This window comes from Thamnophis elegans, chromosome 11 (assembly GCF_009769535.1).
Source record: "Thamnophis elegans isolate rThaEle1 chromosome 11, rThaEle1.pri, whole genome shotgun sequence".
Classification (NCBI taxonomy): domain Eukaryota; kingdom Metazoa; phylum Chordata; class Lepidosauria; order Squamata; family Colubridae; genus Thamnophis; species Thamnophis elegans.
Window position 1 is genome coordinate 21,141,454 of NC_045551.1, and position 23,325 is coordinate 21,164,778.

At 38.1% G+C, this 23,325-nt stretch overlaps 2 protein-coding genes across 2 annotated transcripts in view; one reads left to right on the forward strand and one right to left on the reverse strand.

Annotated features, from left to right (window-relative positions):
* CTPS2 (CTP synthase 2) overlaps positions 1–23,325 on the forward strand; it is a 103,106-nt gene that overhangs the window by 927 nt on the left and 78,854 nt on the right. The gene's annotated exons all lie outside the window — the stretch shown is intronic.
* On the reverse strand, positions 6,249–18,736 carry SYAP1 (synapse associated protein 1). Its single transcript, XM_032226155.1, has 9 exons — positions 18,378–18,736; positions 15,148–15,266; positions 13,187–13,253; positions 11,855–11,928; positions 11,407–11,546; positions 10,514–10,653; positions 8,921–8,979; positions 8,025–8,172; positions 6,249–7,821 (listed from the first exon to the last, which is right to left on the reverse strand). The coding sequence occupies exons 1-9, from the start codon at positions 18,574–18,576 to the stop codon at positions 7,694–7,696; spliced, it is 1,074 nt and encodes a 357-aa protein (XP_032082046.1). The 5' UTR covers positions 18,577–18,736; the 3' UTR covers positions 6,249–7,693.

Below are 23,325 nucleotides of genomic sequence, written 5' to 3' on the forward strand. Positions count from 1 at the left end.
GATTCCCATGGGGCCATGCAGGGGTAACTTTGTAGGTTTTCTTGAGTCCCAGGCTTGGTTGAATCTTGCTGGGTGATGTAATGTTCCCAGGTGCCATGTGGTCCTGAGGGTGAAGGTGTTTTGTGTTGTAGATAAGCTGGCCAAGCCTTTTGCTTGTTCATAGGATAGCCTAGTCTTTCTGGGGCTATTAAAAGCTGCTTTCCAAGAGGACATGTCTCCTTTTTTCATCCAGAGAGGTATAATATTCTGCCTTTTTAATATTTCCTAGAGTATTTCATTCTTCTAGGAGAAGGGTGGGTGCTAACTCTCTAAACCAGTTAAGAGAAGTATTAACAGATACTTAGCAATATTTCAGTTAAACTCAGATGATATTTGTTAAAATTACATGTTAATAATTATGAATGCAATTAGATTGAAGAGGTAACAAGTAGAATTCAAGTAGATGTAAGTCTGCCATTTTCTATTAAAAACAGCACCCTAGGCCCCTGGTGACGAACCTATGGCATGGGTGCCAGAGGTGGCACGCAGAGCCCTCTCTGTGGGTACGTGCGCCTTCGTCCCAGCAGACTATGCCATAGGGTGGGTGTCGCCAAGCTGCAGGCTCTTTTGTCCCTCCGCTGCAGCTCCCTGTTGAGTGATCTTATCACTGGCTGGCCATGCCCCTCGCCCTCCCCTCCCAGTTACCCCAAAGGAGCCTTTGAGAGCTGAATGCCGAGAGGCACGGATTTCATCTGATTTCTGCATTCTCACTCCATGCTGAAGTGTGCCAAATGGGCCGGGGTCTCCCTCCCCGCTAAGCGGCCCCACCAGGCCCGCTTGCAAACTCCACCGAGTGCACCTCCAAATACCACAGTGGCAGGGAAGGTGCACGCCCTGCCTGCTCCGCTCTTGCTGGCCAGAGGTGGTGCTTTGCACTGCCACCTCCCAGTCATGGTTGTTTGCTTCCTGGTCACCTTGAAGAAGGGATCTGTGCTCAGGCCGTCCAGGCCCCTGTGGAGGGAGGGAGTGAGGGAGAGGCAAGAGTGGGAAGTCTCCCCAACAGGATCCAAGTTGGAGTTGCCTTATTTTGCATGGATGTCTAACGCTTGGCTTTGCCTGCCAGCCTCCACTCCCACTCTCCAGCCCAAGTAGTTGGATTCACATGACACGTAAAGCTGGGCAGGAAAGCATCGACAGATAGACTGATACTGTATTTCCCCCAAAATAAGACTGGATCTTATTCTTATTTTCTTTTGACCCCCGAAAAACCAGCTAGGGCTTCTTTTTGGGGGTGGGTGTATTATTCCCCCCCCCCAAATGTACCAGTATGAGGCGGGGTGGGGTGAGTGGCTCCTTCTGCTAACTTCCGGAAGGGTTGCAGCAGGCCATCCCACCATTCACGAAACAGCTGATTCGTGGGTGCTGCTCAGGCTGCTGCCTCCAGCAAACGCAACCAGTTTTGCACACAATTGGGGCCACAAAAGAAGCTGGAGGCCAAGTGACAATCTCCACGCACCTCATACCCTCCTTAGCTAACAGTGACACTGACAGCAGGCAATTCCATCCACGGAACAGCTGCCTCGTGAGTGTGCTCTGGCCGCTGCCTCCAGCAAGCATGGCTGCTTTTGCCATCAATTGCTGCCACAAAAGCAGCAGGAGGCCAAACCATGATCCTCCCCCGCACCTTGTGCCTCATGCTGGCCTTCTGAAGGGTACTGTAGCAGCAGCTATTCACAATTTTTTTACCGTTATTTCATCCTGACCCATGTGGCCCAGTATGGTGATAAAAGTTAACATTTCAGAAATGTTGCCATAGCTTCTGAGGTCTTGTGCAACACTCTGCCGCTGCAGCTTCAGAACAAACCTCCCTCTTTCCTGCGTAGGATTTCAAGACTGGAGACTCTGAAGCCATGGAGGGACCATTTTTTGATGTGTGTCTGCGCAGGGCTCCTCTTTGAAAGGATCTGTAGATGGGGGTGGGGAGATTTTCCTGCACATTGTCCTTTCCTCTGTAGCTACAATAACATTTCAGAAATGTTAACTTTTAATACCGTACTGGGTCGTGATGAAATAATGCTAAAATTTTGTGGATAGCTGCTGCTGCAGTACCTTTCGGAAGGCCAGCTTGAGGTCTGAAGTACGTGGGGCCCGTCTCCTGCTGCAAGAGTGGCTGTCCCCGAGGAGTGCTTTTGGGAGAGAAGGCAAAGATCAGCTTTGCCTTGCCCCTTGCCCTCATCCCCCTTTCAGCTCTCCAAGGGTCTCTCCCAGAACCAAGCTCTGATGGAGCTCAACCAGAGAAGTGGCCCGCAGGCTTTCAGGAGCAAAGGGCAAGGGAAAGTCCAGTGCCGCCCCAGCGCTCTTCTTTCCACAGAAATGGAGTCTTGGGAAGGAAAAATGGCAGCCCCAGGCAGGGTGGGTTTGTCGACATGTGTATAAAAAGCATAAAGCGAGGGAGCCAGCAGCCATGGTTTGAGGAGCTTTGTGAAACATCATGCCCACCCATTTTTCTGCCGAGCCTTCAATGTTGCAATCCTGGGATATGCTGAAAGCTTGGGGGGAGTCTTACAGTAGAAGCAAAGTGCAGCCTGTCCCTTTCAAGCAATCAAATGTCTCTGTGTGTGAGAGAGAGACAGAGAGAGAGAGAAACAATGTGAAGCAACGGCCAGTGTGGGCTCCGTCTGCCCAGCCATGAAGCGGGATCAGCATGACCAGTTCTTGCCCATTGGTGGCCAGGATCGGTTCACAGCCACTGCCAGCTGAGATCAGTAGGCCACACTCGCTGAGCTGGAAGCACCGTGCATATGCTGCCACCACCCAGGAGGAGAAGAGTGTGCCAGAGCCCAAACACTGAGCCTCGCCAGCCTCAGAAATCAGGGATCTTGCAGGCATACTGGCCACATAAAGGCCGGCCAAATCCCTGGGTTGTTTGCAACTCGAGTGCAGCCTTCCGCCCCAAACCAAGAGGCGGGGAGGCTTCAAGACAATGCTTGGGACTGCCCAGCCAAGGACGGCATCCTTCTAGCACCTGCCGCCCTGGCAAAGCAAAAGCAAGTGAGGGCCAACAGGGGTCCTCCGATTGCCCCCCTACCCTGCCAAAGGGGAAGCTGTGGGTATCCCAGGATTGCAATGCTGAAAGCTTGTGATGGAATCTTTTTTACAAGTGAGTTGTGCAGCTGTCCGCCCCAAACCAAGCAGCAGGGAGGGTTCGGGAATACATGCAGGAAAATCCCCCTCGCAATTTTCCTGCCAAGCCTTTAGCATTACAATCCTGGGTTACGCTGAAGGCTTGGGGTGGGTGGGGAGGCTTTTTGGCGATAGGCAGGAAAATTGCAAGGGAGGTTTTTCTGCCTGTACTCCTTTTCCTGCCTGGCCACACTTGCTGGCGGAGGGGCCTGAGCAGAACCCACGAGGCACCTGTTCCGTGGATGGAATTGTCTGCTGTGACTCTCAGTTAGGGGGGCGCAAGGCATGTGGGATGCATTGCTTGGCATCCGGCTTCTTTTGCAGTCACAATTGGCTACAAAGGTGGCCACACTTACTGGAAGAAGTGGCCGGAGCAGCTCAGCTGATCCGCAGGGCCCAATTAAGGGGCTGAGCAGCCCTAAGGTGACTGGTCTCACATCTTTTTTATATTGTGGTGACCAAAACTGGATGCAGTATTCTCATTTGATCTTGTTTGTATCCCTCTTTTAATGCAAGTTAGGATTGCATTGACTATTGTGGCTGCTGCCACACACTGCTGACTCATATTTAATTGGTTGTCCACTAAGCCTTCAAGATCCCCCTCACAGTTACTCACAGTTACTGCCTTGATTCACCCAGTTTATATGTGTACTTTTGATTTTTCTTGCCTAAGTGTAAAACTTTACTTTTTTCTACATTGAATTGCATTTTGTTAGGTAGGGCCCGGTGTTCAAGTCTGTCAAGATCCATCTGGATCTTGAGCCTATCATCTAGCAACACTCAGAGCCATTTGAACCCGTTTCCCACAGAAAACACTTGGAGCCACAAAACCTGGGTGGGCATGGCCAACTCAACGTCACTCCCACCCAGTCACATAACCTCCACCCCCAGCCACACCTACCCAGGTTTTGTGGCTTCTGGTGTTTTCTGTGGGAAATGGGTCTCTCTCCTTCTCCCCCCTCACTCTCATTTGTTTTTCTTTCTTTCTTCCTTTCTCTGCCTTCTCTCTCATTTGTTTCTTTCTCTTTCCCCTCTCATTCTCTCTCATTTCTTTCTCCTTTCTCTCTAATTTGTTTCTTTTTCCTCTAATTCTCTCCCTCCATAATTTTCTCATTCTTTTTTCTTTCCTTTTCTCATTTCTTTTCTCTCCCTCATTTGCTTTTCTTTTTCCTCTCCTTCCTTTCTTTTTCTTTTCTCCCCTTCTCTCATTTGTTTGCCTCTTTTCCCCCTTTCTCTTCCTCCAGCTTTCTCTTATTTCCTTATCCCTCCCCCTCCCCTTTTCTTTCTCTGTGTTTCTCTTTCCCCCCCCTCTTTCTCTCCCTCTCATTTCTTTTTCTCCCCTTTTCTCTCTCTCATCTCTCTCACACCCGCACACAAGCGGGATACCCTCCTGGGCTGGGATCACAGTGGTGGCGGCGACAACTCCTCCCGCTGCCGCCCCTGCGTGCTCAGGTGAGTAGCCAGCCACTCTGTGCAGGAGAGCTGGAGCTCTTCCTTCCCTGCATCCAGAGGTGGCGGCTGCTCCTTCCTGTTCCCCTCATTTCTGAGCCAATACCAAGGGATCTGCGGCTGGAATCGCAAAAAGCAGCCAGAGAAAATGTGCAGAGAAAATGCTAGGTGCACTTCAACCACGTGGCTCTGCAAAAAGGCTCACGTCTTCTCGGGGTGGAGAGCAAGTCGCGCAACAGGGTCGGGCTAGTGTCTCAGGGCAGAGAGCAGGTCACACCACCAGGTCGGCAGGGAGCTGCAGGAGAGGGATCAAAGAGCCACATGCGGCCCTGGACCCATTGGTTGCCGACACCCAATCTAGGGTCTTAACTGTTCCTGCTAGCTTAGTATCATCCACAAATTTGGTAAGCTCATGTAGATGTAGACTCATTAAGGACTACTCATTGAATACAGTTTGTCAGCCAGTTACAAATTCATCTGGTGGTGATACTATCTATCCCACTTTTTTCTAGCTTACCAAGAGGTAGGTTTGGTCTACTTTGTCAAATGCCTTTTTGAAGTCTAAGTATATTATGCCAACAGTATTTTGCTGATCTACTAATTTAGTCACTATGTTGTTCTTGGGCCGTGGCTGTGGGATACGGCCCCATCCTAACAGCCTAGATCAGTGTTTCCCAAACTTGGCAACTTTAAGACTTATGGACTTCAACTCCCAGAGTTCTCCAGCCAGAAGAGCTAGCTGAAGAATTCTGGGAGTTGAAGTCCACAAGTCTTAAAGTTGCCAAGTTTGGGAACCACTGGCCTAGATGATTGGTTGGATAATGTCTTGGTGCTATGTTATGTAGAGTGACATAAAAGTGAGATGGTTTGAAAAGGCCCTGAAAATTATTCTATTCTAACAGTCCTGGACCCATAGTATGATTGTTGGATAATTGCTTATTTCATGCATTTCAATTATTAGAATTTTGTTGGATCAATTGATTGCTGTGAATAGGCCTAAGTCCTAGTAATTGAGACAGTATGCAAAACTGATAAATATTTAGTATCTCAAAGACGTTTGCAATTACATTTAGGAGAGAGACAATATTTTATTTCTGAGAGGCTAGAATCAGTATCATGCAAGTGGATTTTTGCATACTTCCATTTCACTCTTGAAGGAAAATAGATTCTAATTTATTTTCACTGCAGAAAAAAAACCCTAGTAAATAGGGAGTTGATTGAAGCTTCGTTTGTCAAAAATCACACTAGGGCATATATTTGATTTTTTTAAGGGAAAAGCAGAAGAAAAACTATTTCAATAACTATTGGGCTATTTGAAAAAAAAATAATATGTATAGCATTTGACAACAGTCTCATATGGAGTTCATTTTTAAGACTGAAACTCGTATAATCTCTGATGATACTGCATAGTGGGAATCTTGCTACCTGAAAAGAAAAAAGTAGCTGAGAGTGCTGTAAAATTGTCTTTAAATACTTTTTCTTCATCTAATTTGGGATCAAGTATCCAATGTTACTATTAATACAGTTTAGTTGAAGAACGTTTAAACTCTAGCTTTCCCTAGTAAATATTGTATGATCTACTCTGACATTTTTTGTTCTGGAAGTTGTATTTTCTAATTTATAGTGTGACTGTTCTTAACTTATGACTGTTATCCTTATATATTTGTAGGGTGCAATTACATTTTTTTGAATTCTTATGAATGTTAGGTTTGCATAAAATAAAATCTTACATTATTTTAATATTTCAAAGAATCAAGTTATTGGCTACATTCAAACTGTTCATATTTCTGAATTTTTTAGAAATTAATGAGATAGTTCAAACTATCTCACTATCTGTGAATGATTTAACTGCTATCTTGTTGGTTAGCAAAAATCATCCTAATACTTTCGGGAACTAATTACTAGACTATTAAATAAGTGGTCTCATTATATAACACCTTTTATACCACCCACATAGCATTTTTTTTGCTGCTTCACCCAACTGAAAAAGTGCCTTTCAATAGCAGCCACCTTTTCAATATCAATGTGTGTATTGTCAGTATATAACTTTTGTACTCCTTTATGTCTTATAGCACTGCTGAATAATAGTTGTACAGGCTAAGCCTGCATTTCTCATTAAATATAAATACAGCATGTCTTTAAGTGTTAGTAGTCACCATAAATTATTCTATACATTTTAGAAATTTAAATGAAGGCATACTTTTGTCTTAAAGAGATCCAATCTATGTTTTCCTTTAAAACTTGTGATTCTGGATGACTTTCAAAGTCATTGAAGATATTATTTTGTTCAACAAATATTAGTCATGTATCCTCTGCTGGTTTAGATGCCACCAATCAAAACTGAAACACTATCTTTTTAGGGTAGTGAAGGGAAGAGTATTGTCAAACAGATTTTGCTGTTACTCAATTAGTGAAAGCCTTTAGTGCTTGTATTTAAAATGGTAACATTTCAAAAGCCCTAATTAAAAGCAACATTTAATTATAAACAAGAGGCAAGTGTATGCTATTCTAGGATCTATTTTTGAAAAAGCTCATATTTAGATTATTTTCATGAGTTATTTATAAATGGGTCAGAAGTAGAAAAACAGCAACATGAGTTCTTGCCATTATTAATAGGAAAGTAGTTGAGATACAAGTTTTCTACTGCAGCAAATGTCACAATTTTACTAATGGTCAGGAATTATTTTCTCATCATTCATTTAGTATTTTCTAATCATCTGAAAATATCAATGAAAATACAAATACAGTGATCCAGACAATTCTAGGCAGATTTTTAAAGAAATCTTCATGTGTTCTGGATCATTCTACATCAAGTACTATTTTGTGATAAACCAAAAATCATTTCTGCAATTTCTTTAATTGTGACAATTTGGGATTATTAGAAAATCCCTAAAATACAAGCAAAAGTTGCCACATAACTTGCTAGATTATAGACAGTATTTTCTGACAACAGTTTCTGTGCCTGATTATGAAACGCCTTTAGTCTTATTTTACAAAGAACTTTGGGTCTCGAGGAAAGTACTTGAACCAAATGTAACAACAAGTTCATGTCAGTTTTTGAAAAAGATTCCAGGCAAAGTGATTAATTTTCTATTTGTAGCATTTTTTCTATTTCTTTGTCCCAGTTGTCATCTTGTTTTTCTGATTCTGTAACTACTTCATATTCTTGAAGTTCTTGTTGTAGTTCTTTTTCCCAATCTGCAGTTTCTTCTAAATGGAAATAAAGCATATCCTTAACTTTAAGGACTGTAAAATACCCAACTTATAATTTTGTGTTCATACACTCTTATAATTGAATGCGCAAAACATTTTAAGATAAAAAAAGGTCAATTGAGAACTTAAACAAATACCTTTTTATGGATTTTTTACTAGCAAAACCATATTATTAGAATATGAAGAATAATTATTTTTACCATCCACTGTAGTTGTTTCCTTTTTCTCATCATCAAGCACAAGTTGTTCAATCTCTTTTCTTAAATCTTCCTGATTCAGGTTGCATGCATCAAATGCATCACTTACAAATTCAGATACACCTGGACTAGTAGAAATCTCTTCATCATCCTTTAATATAATTTTAAAGAAGGATTAATTTAAGAATATAAGCAAACTTTATTAAAGAATTTATACTATTCATTTGTTATAATGCATGGGTGTCAAAGTTGCGGCATTACGTTGCTGTCACATGACATGACATTTTTCCCCTTTGCAGAGCTAAGGTGGGAGTGGCCTCATGTGATGCATCTGGCCCGTGGCCCGCCAATTTGACACCCCTGTTATAAGGAATGAGAAAACACTGAAGTTACAGATATAGGATATCTAAACCAAGAAAACACTTGTAGTTTCTAGCAATTCAATTAATAACTATATATCTATGTTATAATAGCAGATTACAAGAAAAAATACAGATATCTATCTGATCCCAACAATGTTTTTAGAATTCTTCTTCTAGCATGTCATCTCTGTTCTCCTGCAAGAAAACATGCATGGTGCATTGATGAAAGTATTACTGCTACTAACTACTGCATCCTTAGATTTTGTAATCTAAGAAAACATAACTTGGGTAGAACAATCATCAAAGAAAAATGATTTAAATAGGCAGTTTTAAGCAAACTCTTAACTAAAAGAGTTTCTACTGTTAGTCCTTTTTTAAATTCCAATTCAGACTTTTATTTCAGCCATTTCTTTTACTTTCTAGTTTTTTTTAGATATAAACGCTTTGTGGAGCAATTAGAAAATAGCTTGGATTTTGGAAGTTCTAAAATCTTTGCTGTAAGTGCATACCTTAATCAGCAATATAATGTAAATTTACCTCTTGATGTTTCAGCTGAGATTTGATTGCAACAGGTGGCATCTTTGGCCTCACAGTATCTAGGGGAAAAATAGATACAGTAAGATTCTGAAGGTATTTTCTAGTAATGTCTGATGTTTTAAAGCATGTGAATGACTCTAAAGGCATTAATACCAAGCTGTGATTTATTGCTACTGCATGTATGGATAGCAAGCCTGTACTTCTGTGTTTTCTTCTCTTCTTCCTTTAACAAAGGAATATTTGTTTTGTTTGCAGTCTGTAATAAAAGGGTAGTTTGTCTTTGTTACTGATTTGATATCCTGGTTTCTTAATTGTGGTGTTAACAAGGTATATTTTTTCAGATTTGAATGAGGCAAAAAGTATATAGGTAATCTTCAACTTACAACAGTTCACTTGGTAACCGTTCAAAGTTACAATGACACTGAAAAAAATGACATGACCGTTTTTCACACTTAAGACCATTGCAGCATCCCCATGGTCACCTGATTTACATTCAAATGCTTGACAACTGATTCACCTTTATGATGGTTGCAGTGTCCTGGAGTCATATGATCACCTTTTACAAAATTCTAACAAGCAAAGACAATGGGGAAGCCAGATTCACTTAAGAGTCATGTTATTAATTTAAAAACTGCAGGGATTCACCTAATAAATGTGGCAAGGAAGGTTGTAAAATGGGGCAAAACTCACTTAATAAATGTTTCATATAGGAACATAAATGTTGGACTCAATAGCTGTCATAAGTCGAGAACTATGTAGTTTGTTATAAACCACAATCAAGCTTAAAATAGCTTCTCTTGACATACAAAGAAGTAGAAAAAGGAATGGAAGAGAAGGATGGAAGTTTTCTGGGGTTTATAGAAGGGGTAACAGGCCTTGTGAACTAGGTCTACACTTTCAGCTGTCCTTAAATAATGAAAATAAATGTAATAAATATCAGAATTATATCTGCAGGATTACACTGCACATCCACAAACAGAGACAATACTGTAGTTCCTCACTAACCTGACATTTGGCCCTGAAAATGAGGTTGTTGATTTGGCTCTGTGCTGTCAAAACCCTTGTCATGCCTAACCAATGTAGTGTTTCAGACTTTTAAAGCTGCAAAATAGATAGAAATGGCTACAAAAGTAACAGGATAATCTATTATCTTTAGTTTCAGAGTAGGGGCTTCATAGTAAAAGGAACTAACATGCATGCCATGAATAGTGAAACTATACAGAAGTGTAAAAACCCTGTGCAGAAGTGTTTTTAAATTTTTAAAAAATTCTTAACTCAAGATGTAATACATTTACATGGATTTAATAATTATATATGCAAAGTAAGATTTTGAAATGAGTTATACATATCTTCTTTTTAGACCATAACTATGGCACTACATCTTTGTATGTACTGTATCAGTTTTAGTTTCAATTTTAGCTACAGAAGGAAGTTGAACTTGTTTATAACAAATCAAATGAGCCATGCTTGTGCAAAAAACTTGGTTTTCTCCCAGTTATCTAAGGAATATTTCATATGAAATTGAAGGTGTAAGAAGCTTAAATTTAAAAAAAATATTCAAATTTTTAAATGTTTGTTTAAAGCAATAGCTACCTGTTAACTGCCTATCCTCTTCACTGCCATTCTTTTCTTTTCTCACTGCTTGCTGTGCAGCCAGTGCTGTAAGTTGTGCAGACTGTTTAATAAGGGAGACGCGGTAAAAATAATTCCTCCAGAACACCTCTTCCTTTACACTGAGGACAGCACACATGTTTTTGTTAGTCAGTAGTTACTTTATAACACTGGGTATACAGATTTTATGTATTAGGATTTGCCTTAATTGCCCGTCAATATTTTTGCATGACGTGGTTTTAGGCGTGCAGTCAGAGCCACATTTTATCCAATTGGTTATTATAGTACATATATTTGCATGTAAAGTGGATGGGAAAATATAAACAATGTTGTTCCTCTCTCTCTCCTCCCCCCCCCCCATATATGCAATAACTCTCACTAAGTTCTCCATAGAGTTGTGATGTGCTATTTTCTTGACATCAATAAGCGAACAGGTTAGCCAGTGCCCTATGATTTCCCATCAAAAGTACAGTAAGATCTCAATATAAGAGATCCCTTTTAGTATACTGGATACCATGGACAAACTTTATATCTTGATATCCAAGTCTATTGCATTCAAAGTTATCCAGATAAATAAAATGTTTACCAACTTATGCAAATTTTGTCAATTTATATCATTTTTGTCAATGTATATCATTTCCATAGTGAGAAATAGTAACAATATCTCACAAAGAAAGCCTTTAAAGAAAATCAGCTTTCATAATTTTAAATGATTTGACTCTAGCCTTGAAGAGATAATCACACATTAAATATCAAGGCTTATTTTAATTGGAAAAATTAAACAAATAACAATAATTGGTAGCTTTTAAGCTAAGTGATATTCTTGATAGCTAAGTGATTAGGAATATCTTATCAAATATAGGTAGATCACTCACTGTTTTGGAACAAGATCAAATCTCATTCTATTCAGAAGCTCATCTTCTTGAAGCATCACCATGGCTACTGGATACATCTGATCAAAGTCAAAATTAAATTGAACCCCTGCTGGTGGATCACGCAGGAAGTTTCTTCTATCCTTTGTAAAATAAAATGTGGTCGACAGAGGTTGAATGCTGTTATTACCTTGGAAAAAATATTTCTCATGATGTTATTTTGAGAAATGTATTACATCGTAACAGAGTTATTAATTATGACTACTCTTATTCTTATTAGAGCTTTTTTAGAAGTTATTACATATCTGAATATCTAGAATCCTGCCTTAGGTAACAAACATGTACATTTTCAAGACATTAACTTCTTATGCTAGGAATGGGAAGCTTATGGTTGCTGATTCCCCACCCCCTCCTGACTCAAAAGATAAAAAGCAAAAAACCTGCCACATACTGCTGATAAGGCCAGTATTTGTTGCTGAATTGTTTCTTCTTCATTGCTGTCTACCCATGGAGGCATAGCTGTTTCTGTGAGCAGAAAAGGAATATTTATATAATTGCATTCAGCCGTAAGAGACCACTGAACAACTGGCATCTTCAAGTAAGAAAAGTCTCTTGCTAAGGTACATCAGAAGAATGCTCAAACCAGTAAATAATATTAAGAAGCAAACTAGATTATGTTAATTAAACTTAATTCATAAATCTATGGTGAATTCCATATATCTAGGGGTAAGAAGGCAGCATTTTTTTTCTTTTCTCCCACAGGAGATTATCTGATTCAGCCTGGAAGGCCACAATGAGAGTAAAATTGTGCCATATAACCAACCCATATATTTCTAAAACAAAATGGTTGGGCATATACATGAAAATACATGTACTGTACACATTTTATTTTGAAGAAAAGCTATATAATTCTTGCAGCATTTTGATGTTTCCTAAGAACAAATAATGGCTTTAGTCCCAATATATGTACAAGATTTCTGTATATAATTCCTGATCTTGGATGCACATTTGATTCCTGTCAATTTTGCTAATTGGAGAAGCATGGATCTGAATGTCTTATCCTACACCAGGCATATTACCTATAATTTGATTAAAACTTTTTTTTTCCGTAATGAACCTGAATTGCAAGATTTCCAGTGAGAAGTATAATCCAGTCAAATTTCTTTTGCTGACTGTATTCATTTTTATCAAGTGGCTGAGACTTTTAATATTAAGTTAGAACCCCAGAATATTTGTTCATCAGAGCCAATGCAATATACCAGGTGGTTTATTAATTAGGACCAACAAAATTCATATCCATGGATTGATGCCTCCCACACACATGCACACATTTTCATCCAGACTGTTCTGAAAACAGAATTGAAGTTGGGGAGATTGTATAAGTTTGTTTTAATTAATTATAGGAAGAACATAACATAAATATGCTATTAAATACCTTTACTATACAAGGATATTGTTTCATGTTAAGTTGCAAGATAAAAGCCTTTTCTTTCATAAAAATTAATTTGTTGCACAAGTAAGGAATGTACTACTTTGCAATTTGTAAGTATATAAATATTGCTTTTTCGTGTTTTACTTTGTTATATCATCTTATACAATGCAAATTTATATTTTATATAAAACTCAACTTTTTTTTTTAATCAGCTATTTTCACATGTTGTTCCATCAAATATCTTGCAAGTGGTTTTTGCTTGTGTGTTGGGAAACATCCTGCCACATTTCCTAGTCCAATCTACAAGCTTTTTAATATGATTATTATTATTGTAGCAAATTCAAAAAATACCTGATTTTTTGGTGTGTTGCTGTTGAACAAATTTTTCTTGTTCCTTTTGAAAATCTCCTATAATTGTCTACAACAAAAGGTAAATATGAAAAATGAAAAAAGTTAGATGAACATTTCAAAAATACATTTGGACAGTTTATATATAAAAAAGTTGACAACCATTCTTTATGTAGCCTGCAGGAGAAAGTGGTGAAAAAAACTAAAACTGTGTAAGATTTATATATTTCAATGGTACCCCAAAACATGTAAAATAAATAAAGGGATTTCTGACTATAGAATGTGCTTGTGTGCTGCATGTGTTTTCCTTTCCCCTTAAATGCCAGCATTCGCCATTTTTTATTCTACTCACGTAAAAATTTAAAGTCTTGAGAAAAAAAGAAATAACTAATATTACTACTCTAAAAGAGGTGGTCCAAGTTTCAAACAGAGTTTTTAGCATAAAAATATGAAAAGTGATCTTGCTGCATTTCCCCATCATACTTTTAAACCACACAAAACACCTTCAATCTAAAATAGTAGCTACCAAAAACAACATAAGTTTCTTTTAATGAATCTTGAAAATAAATGTTTCCCCTTTGCAGATTCTTACACTAATCAAATCTATGCTACTGTCAATAATATTAGCAATGGCATTCTAATTCAGTATTTTTCCACATTCAGATTATTATATCTTAATTTAACAAATAAGTTCTTTGCTGATAACCATCATGTTTCTTCTTCATCTAAACCTGAAAACTAGTCCAAAAGCAGCTAATTATGATTAAAATATTTCTGATGTGTTTGTTCAATACAGTAGAACCTCTGGTCAGGAACATAATTCATTCCATAAGTTTGGTCGCAAACCGATTTGGTCATGACCTATACCTAATTTTGGAAATTTGGCGCTTACTTAAAAAAAAAGGGCGAGGAAGGGGAAAACAGCCATGAAAAAAAAAAGTGAATTCTTTGGTCGGAGCCCAATGGTCAGAAGTGTTCTTGACTAGATGTTCTACTGTATATGGTCATGTAAATTGGGCCACATTCTTGGCTTATTTGATATAAAATATTCTGTATTCTATAGAAACTCAATAAAGTACATGCAATTGAATAAGCATAATATCTAAAAGGACTTCATTCTTTTATTCAGTCTGAGTGATATATACAATAAAATTCCAAGTGGTCTTCAACTTACAACTATTCTTTCAGTGACCATTAGAAATTGCAATAGCATTGAAAAAAGTGAATATGACCAGACCTCACACTTACAACCATCACAGTATTCCCAGTCACGTGATCAAAATTGAGCACTTGGCAAACAGTATGTTTTTATGATAGTTGCAGCATCCCAGAATCATGTGATCACCATCTGCAACTTTGCCAGTCAACTTCCGACAAGCAAAGTTAATAGGGGAAGCCAGATTTGCTTAAGAACCACATGATTCACTTAACAACAGCAGTGATTCTTATAACCATAGCAAAAAAGCCTATATTGGGTTGACTCACTTAACTGCCTTGTTTAGCAACAGAAATTGCACCAATTGTGTCAAAAGTCAAGGACTATCTGTATATACATTTTAATTGCTACCAAACTTATCTATATAACTAATACAAACAAACTTGTAAGATGAGTAGCATAAAGACAAGAGTTTGTCCTTAGGGATAAAGCTAGTGACTAATTCCATAAAGCCTCTTTTCAAACCCAACTCTGTTAAAGTGACTACATGGACATAATCATATGGTTTTCTTTAAGTGGTTTGCCATTGCCTTCTTCCTGGAGATTTTTCAACTTTCTACTCTTAACCTACAGACCTAAACTTTCATGGTAATGTCCCATCTAAATATTTTCCTGATTGGACCCTGCTTAGAATCTGTGCCTGGGTGCTGTCATCTGCCAAAACTGTGAAACCCAAAGCCTTCAAAATGACTTAAAGCAGATTAATAAAAATACCAGTTTTATAGGCAATTATTTACAACAAAAGTACCTTATCAATTATATTTTCTATTTTTCCTTCTTCAACAGACTTCTTTATAGTTTGTGCTGTTTCAGCAACTGATTCAGATATCTTTTTTGTAGCTGTTGTAGCAAAGCTGACGATATAACCTTTTAGAGATAAGACATCATTTAAACTCAGAATACTTTCCTTTCTGTACTTCAGAAACTAATTGCTAATATGAATGAAGAATATGGAAATTTAGATTTATTCAAATATCTGCTAGATATCTGAATTTTATATCTAGCAGATATAAAACATGCAGCATAATTAATGCACAATAGTCAGGAGTAAGGAAACTCACATAGAGAAGCATGTTTCCATGCAATCTAGAGTTTATCAGTTTCATTGATAATCTGGTGCATAAATCAGCATATCAACAACTTTAAATAATTTGCTATTACTTCAGGAAGAAGTACTCTAGATGTAGGTGCCTGGTATAGAATATTACAACATGAGATATTCTTGAACTAACTTGCATTGAGAAAGTGACTGTACTTGGGATCGTGTTTTGATTTCTTTGTTGGACAGCCTTGGATGTGAAACTAACATTTCTCAAGATAAAATAAATAAGTATGACAAATCCAAGATACTGTACATGATAAATTCACTGAACTCAGTAACACTAATCTAAATTGTACTGTTTATTTATTTTGTTCATCTACAACAAAACAAGGCTATGAAAACTAGAATTTCAGTCATTCTATCTAAATAATATCGTAACCTGTAATCTATAATTTGTTTAAAAAATTAATTGATAAACACAAACTATAAGTTGTTAACTGTTAACCCTAATTCTGGATTTTTCCTTATTCCAAAAACTCATTTGCTGTATATAAGCTTTAGTTTCAATATTCATTGCTGCTGTCATCACCAACACACATTTTTAAACATAGATTTTCATAGTAATATGGAATTTGAGTGTGTTGCTTTTTCATGTGGTTCAGAAACCAAATAGAAAAGGATATTACAACATCCCTGAAGAAGTTCTTGCATGTTTCATACATTAGCACAATACCAGTGAAAAAGATAACAGCTCTCAAAAGAAACCAGCATGGCTGCATAAAGAATTCCGATAAATTGGAAGACTTTTTGTCTTTCAAACAAAGTTAGGTTTGGTTTTTTTTAAGTGTATGGCACCTGTTAGCCAGGGATCATTGAGATGGCTGGCTGCCTCTGAAAGCAATTTTTGGGGTGGTTTTATCTTTACCCTCAGGCAAACCGGGGAGGCTCCTTTCTTGTCCCTCCAGTTTATTCACTCACGGGAATCAAACCACCGAGCTATTCAAACAAGTAAAAAAATGTGGAAAGAGGGGCACATAACTAAAGCAGAAATCAGCAAATAGCCTGAACTTGCAAAGATGAAGTGAGGAAAGCTAAGGCTCAAAATGAACTGTGACAAGTTAAAAAAAAGAGCTGCTTTCAACATATAACAAACATTTGGTCCATTAATGGGAGAAAGTAATAAGAAGGTGAGAAGCAACAGGGAGAAAATAGAACATTTTTGCATCCCTCTTTACACAGTCCAGCCTATTAAAAAATAGTACTGTAAAAAACAGATTAGGAATACAAGCTAAATTAGCCAAAAAATGGTAACCCTAGACTAGTTCAAATCACCAGGATCAGATGGATTACACTCTATGGTTCTTAAGGAACTGGTAGATGTGATCTCAGAACCACTGAACTATATATTTCAAAGATCTGGGGAACTACCAAAGGACTGGAAAAGAGCTGGTAGTGTTCTCATCTTCAAAAAATAAGAAAATGAACCTAGGACACTAGATATATCAGCCTTACCTCAACACCTGGGAAGATTCTGAAAAAGATAATCAAGCAATGAATCAGCAAACACCTAAAGGCAAACGAATCATAATCCTCAATGGAATTGCTTCTACATGGAGGGAAATATGCAGTGGGCTCTATTTTAGGCCCAGTATTCTTCAGCATCTTCATCAATGATTTGGATGAAAGGACAGATAGGGAACTCATCATATTTGCAGACAACACCAAGCTGGCAGCAATAGCAAACACTCCAGGCAATAGGCTTAAGATACAGAAGGATCTTGACAGACTTGAACATTGTGCATGATCTAACACAATCAAATTCATTGGTGAAAAAAGTAAGGTTCTACATTGAGGCAAGAAAAACCAAATGCACAGGTATAATGTAGATGGTACCTGGCTCAATAGTAGTAATTGTAAGAGGGATGTTGGAGTACTAGTGGACAATCACCTAAATATGAGGCAGCAGTGTGCTGCAGCTGCCAAAAAAGCCAACACAGTTCTAGGCTACATTAAGACTGCACTTGAAATACTGAATACAGTTTTGGTCCCCATGATGTAAAAAATGTTGAGACTAGAAAGTGGGCAGAGAAGAGCAACAAAGATGATTAGAGGACTAATATATAAACATAAAGAACGGTTGCTGGAATTGGGTATGTCTAGTTTTATGAAAAGAAGGACTAGGGGTGACATTATAGCAGTGTTCCAATATCTCTGGATGCCACAAAGAAGAGGGAGTGAAGCCATTCTCCAAAACACCTGAAGGCAGGAAAAGAAGCAAGGGGTGGAAACTTAATCAAGGAGAGAAACAACCTGGAAGGAAGAATAAATTTCCTGACAGAACAATTAATCAGTGGAACAGCTTGCCTCCATAAGTTGTGAATAGTTCCGACACTGGAAGTTTTTAAAAAGAGAATGGACAACCATTTGTCTGAAATAGTATAGGGTTTCCTGCCTGAGCAAGGGATTGGACTAGAAGACCTCCAAGGTCCCTTCCATTCTATTATTTCCATAATTGCAACCCAAAGTACATTTAACTGAAATTAATGCAACTTTCGCTGAGTAAATGGAATAGCCAAACATTCTTATTTACATGGGAATAAGTGTCAGGGAAGCTAAACAGGCACAGCTTATGCTTATTGCAACTTTATTCAATTTGTATCCTCCCTGACTCCCAACAACTCTGGGCAGCACACGAGTTCAATAAATGAATAAATCAATCTTTTGACGACCCCAGAAAGGTCTTAATATCTCTTGCTGCCATTTAGCGGTCGTCCGGATTTTTGGTGCCCTAAAGAGAGGGAGCTGAGGAAACAATTTATAGAAAAGATTATTTGTAGGATCTGCACTAGGGCAGCCTGTAAGCACAATAATAATAAGCAGAGATTGGTGTGGGGGGGGGGATCTTGGCCGGGGATTTCGCGGAACGAGACACTCACTGCCAAGCCCCTTGGCCTGATTAAAGAGCGGGTCTGTGTCCGGGCCCCCTTTCAGTCCCTCCTCTTCGTAGCGCGGCGGTGGCGCGTCTCTTTCAGGGACCTCTTCTCCGCCAGTTTCTGCTTCCCCTTTGGGAGGAGACGGCTTTCCTTCTTCTTCCGCCCAATTCATCCCCAACCAGCCACTCAGGCCGCGCAACATCTTAAAAGATTCGCGTCGCTCCCCAAAGCAGCCCAACTGTGTCTAACTTCCCCTTCAACGGTGTTCTAGGTCTCAGGAGCGTCGGGCCCAGATTACTGGGAAGGCAGCCTTTGTTTCCGGAAGAGAGAGCCCGCCTGTCGCGTCATCCCGGTACGTCAGCAGCGAAACCAGGGCTCTCGGCTTTTCAACGGCCGCGCGCGTTCGAATGAGCGCCCCCCTATGGTCCCTCTATTAAATCTGGGAAGGTACACCGCTGAGTAGTATTTTTTTAAAATGATAAGTAATAAATCCACTACTGTTTGTTCAGAGTCAATACATCTGTCCAATACAACTTTGCAAGGAATTGCAATCTACCGTGATTCCGTAATATATTCACCCTGTTCACCTACAAATATATTTTCTCATATTAATTGTGGAAATACAAACAAATAATTAAAGTTCATTTGAAATAATTCCAAGGAAACTCTCAGGTGCTTTTTTTTTCTTGTTTAAAAGGCAACGACTGTTTTTTCCTTGAGGAAAAACCAAACCTTTCTTTTCTAATCCAGCAAACTTCGTCAGTTTCAGAAACATCATCAACCCCCATCAGTTGATGAAGTTTCCTCGAAAAAACAGTCCAGTTGCTTTTTGCAGAAAAAGCACATTTGAGACAACTATGATCCAGATAACAGAGAATCTCCAGAGAGATAATTCCAAGGGACTTTGGAAGAAGACAATCAAAGAAAAATCCATAACAAGGAATAATCCCATATGCAATTAAGAGTTAGATTTTATAGAAAGAAAATTGAATGCAAAATAAGCATTGCCAGCTAAAATTAAATTACTTCAATGAATAATATTTTGAAATAGTCAAGTGGATTGTATCTAAATGGATGCAGACGAGATATAGGCTCTAATCAAGCTTCAAGTCTATGGATCTAATGGATGCTCTTCAAAGAGCTTTTTTGGGAGACTTACAGAAGTGGTTAGTGCTTTTCTGGGACATTTTTGACTTCCTGTTTAAAGCTGTAGCCTTGGTGATCTCCAGTAGGATCAACAATTAATGATTATAATTATCTAGCTTTTTGAAAGCAATTGATGTCCATTAAAGTAACCTCTATAATGAATTTCTTGGGCATTACTTTTGAATAAAATGCATAGGAACTAATTGTAATTGTTTAAATTTATCTCTGGGATTAACAGTAAAATGTTTTTTTAAAAAAAATATAAGTACTTGCAGAAGAGTAAATCTACATAAATAAAATGCTTCAACATGGATTTTGCTGTTAATAAGAAGTCTATTGTCTTGGCAGGTGTTTCTCAGAAATATTCATTTTTTAAAATAGGAATGAAGGAAAACGTTTCCTAGGATTGTTGGCAGATAAATCGGAAATATCTGTCAAAGTACAAGTGCAATATATTAGGTACATAGTAGATATGATTTAATTTGTTGATAATGATTTCCTTATAAATAAATTAGGCCCACAAAGTATCTTAAACCAGGAGTGGGAATCAGGCTCAGCAGTCTCAATGTTTACATTGGCTTCAGTTAGCATGACTTCAGCAATCCCAGATACATAAAAAGCATTGCTGTTCTTACTCTGGGCAAGATTATCCCCTCTGACTGTATATATACCGGTAGTCTTCAATTTACAACCACAATTGAGCCCAAAATTTCTGTTGTTAAGTGAGATGTTTGTTAGGTGAGTTGTGCTCCATTTTACGACCTTTTTTGCTACAATTGTCTATGGAAAGTCTCAATCATCCAGCTCATGGTTGTCCCAAAAGTGCTTTTTTAAAGAAGCAACTGGACTTCCTTGTTCTTGCCCTGATGGATTTGTTCTCCTATGTTCTGCCATGTATTTATGAAGTGGTTGTTTTGTTTCCTCAATGCACAGATCTGCATAGAAAAAGATACATTATTCTAATATATAGACTACTAATATATAGACAGACCTGTACATTGGGGAAACCAAACAACCACTTTATAAATGCATGGCACAACATAGGAGCACAAACCCAACAGGACAAGATTCAGCAGTCTATCTGCATTTAAAAGATACAGGCCACTCTTTTGAAGAAAGCAAAGCTCCCATTTTGGATAGAGAGGACTGCTGGTTTGAAAGAAGCATCAGAGAGTCCAACTATGTCAAAATTGAACAGCCCTCTCTTAACAAAGGTGATAAATAAGGCTTACTGTCATTTGAAAGTCAATGTATCTGAAAATTATTCTTAGCCATTCTTTTTTATTTAAAAAATTGAAATAATGTACAACTACTCTGAAGGACTAATAGACCAATAAAATTATAAAATAGTCTATGATAATTAATTATACAAACAAATGTAATTTCATATTAGATTTTGATATTTGACATTTATGTCAAATTATATTTAGATATTTGACAATTACATCAGAATAAGCTAAAATGCAGGTGGTTCAGTCTGCCTTGCAATCATACAACTGCTCTATTCATTACTAAAAAATAGCAACTCCACCTTAGGTTTTACAGATCCTTGGAAAGTAAAATACAGATAATCCTCAACTCACGACCACAATTGAACCCAACATTTATGTTGTTAAATCAGAAATTTGTTAAGTGAGTTTGGTCCACTTTATGACTTTTCTTGCCACATTTGTTATGTGGATCAATGCAGTTCTTAAATTAGTAACAAGGTGGTAAAGTGAATCTGGTTTCCCCATTGACTTTGCTTGTTAGAAGGGGATCACATGACTCCAGGACACTGCAGCCATCATAAACTTGAGTTGGTTGTCGAGCATCCAATTGTAAATCACATAACCATGGGCATGCTGCCCATGGTTATGTGAAAAATGTCACTTATTTTAGTGCCATTGTAACTTTGAATGGTCACTAAATGAACTGTTGAAAGTCTATAGTCATCTTCTTCTAACTACACCAACTAGTGTAACGGTTTGAAGTTTATTTTATTTAAAGGGCCATAGTGATACAGTGGTTAGAATGCACTACTGCAGGCTACTACTGCTGCCTACCAGCTGCCTGAAATTTGACAGTTTGAATCTCACCGGCTCAAAGTTGACTCAGCCTTCCATCCTTCCAAGGTTGGTAAAATGAGGACCCAGATTGTTGGGGGCAATATGCTGGCTCTGTAAACTGCTTAGAGAGGGCTGTAAAGCTGTATATATAAGTCGAAATGCTATTGCTATTTTTTGGGTTGTAAACTATACAGCATTTCTTAGGAAATAAGATCTATAAAGCTTAATAAAAGAAGATCCAAAGTTATGGCAAAATAGAGGTGGAGGATTAATAAAAAGGGGACAAAGAAGGTAAAAAAATCTCACTCACTTGGCATTATGCTTAACACAGAAATCCAACTGTAATGTTTTAAATAATTTCATAATGAAAATCTTTAATCAGCTTAATATCTATCACGCAGTTGTTTAAAGGAATGTTTTTTTTCAAAATATTTTGTCCTTTTCTAGTTTATGAGATGATTTATCATACTGTCCCATGAGACAGTTTGTAGATCAGTCTTGAATGGATTCAACAAACAAAATCTTTCTTGATTAGATGACTTTAGTCCACTACTGTTTTAAACAGAAATGATTTAGACCAGGAGTGTCAAACTGGATTTCATTGAGGGCCGCATCAGGGTTGTGTTTCACGTCAGGAATCCCAGGAGGCATGGCTGGGGGAGGGGGCATGGCCAGCTCGATGTCACTCGTCGTGGCTCTGGTTTCAGCAACAACGGCCTCCTGCAGCCCTCTGTCAGCGAAAACGGACCCCAGGGAGGCCACATGCGGCCCGTCCAGGCTTCATTTTCAACCGTAATGGCTCCCCAGGCTCCATTTTTGCTGGTAGAGCAGTCATGTACCACAGATTGGTCCTTCGCTGTTTCCAGGGCAGCTCCCCAGGCCAGATCTAAGCACCTTGAATTTGACCACCTGATTTAGACCTTTGACCATGGAAAACCCACATATATACTGTAAGAACCCTCCCAGTGTTAATCTCCAGTAATGGATATTGAAAGATGTACTTCCTCAGAGATTGGATGTAATATATGCCTAGAAGCAATTAACAACCTTTTCCATCTTGAGTTTATGTTATTTAGTTTTCAAGCTATTGATTTGTGCAACCAATATTGTATCTTTTAGAAAATCCTCACAGTTTAATTACCCAATAGGTGTTGAAGTGCTTCATCTGACCTCTGTATTCAGTCTCACAAGATGACCTCTTTTTATAATATTATGATAGCGATGAAGTGGTTTTTCTCTCACTTTTCTTACATTATATGCAAGTGCATAAAACTTTATCACATTCTGTCATGCTTCCAACCTTTTAAATATAATGTATGTATGTATGTATGTATGTATGTATGTATGTAATGTATGTATGTATATATGTATGCATGTATATCTTCCTTGGATGGGAGTACTAGTCCCTTTGCTATTTCTTGCTCCATGCACATGACCAAGAGTGGATTTGAAGAACCCCTGCATCTAAGTCTATATGTATAGTGCTATCTTGGTACTGATCGTTAATTGGTTCTAGGAGGCACGATGATTATCAAAAATGATAAGTATCAAGCAATTTTTCCCATAAGGAATAATGCAAATAAATTGAATGCATTCCCAAACTAAAGACAATTCATATTTTAAGGTAATATCTAAAATGATAAAGTTATTTATCATTATATGAGAAATAAACTTAAAAATTAATAAATACTTTGATTAAATAAAAGAGAAACTTTGCTTTACCTGTACTGATGAGAAAAAGTGCAAAAATACATAAA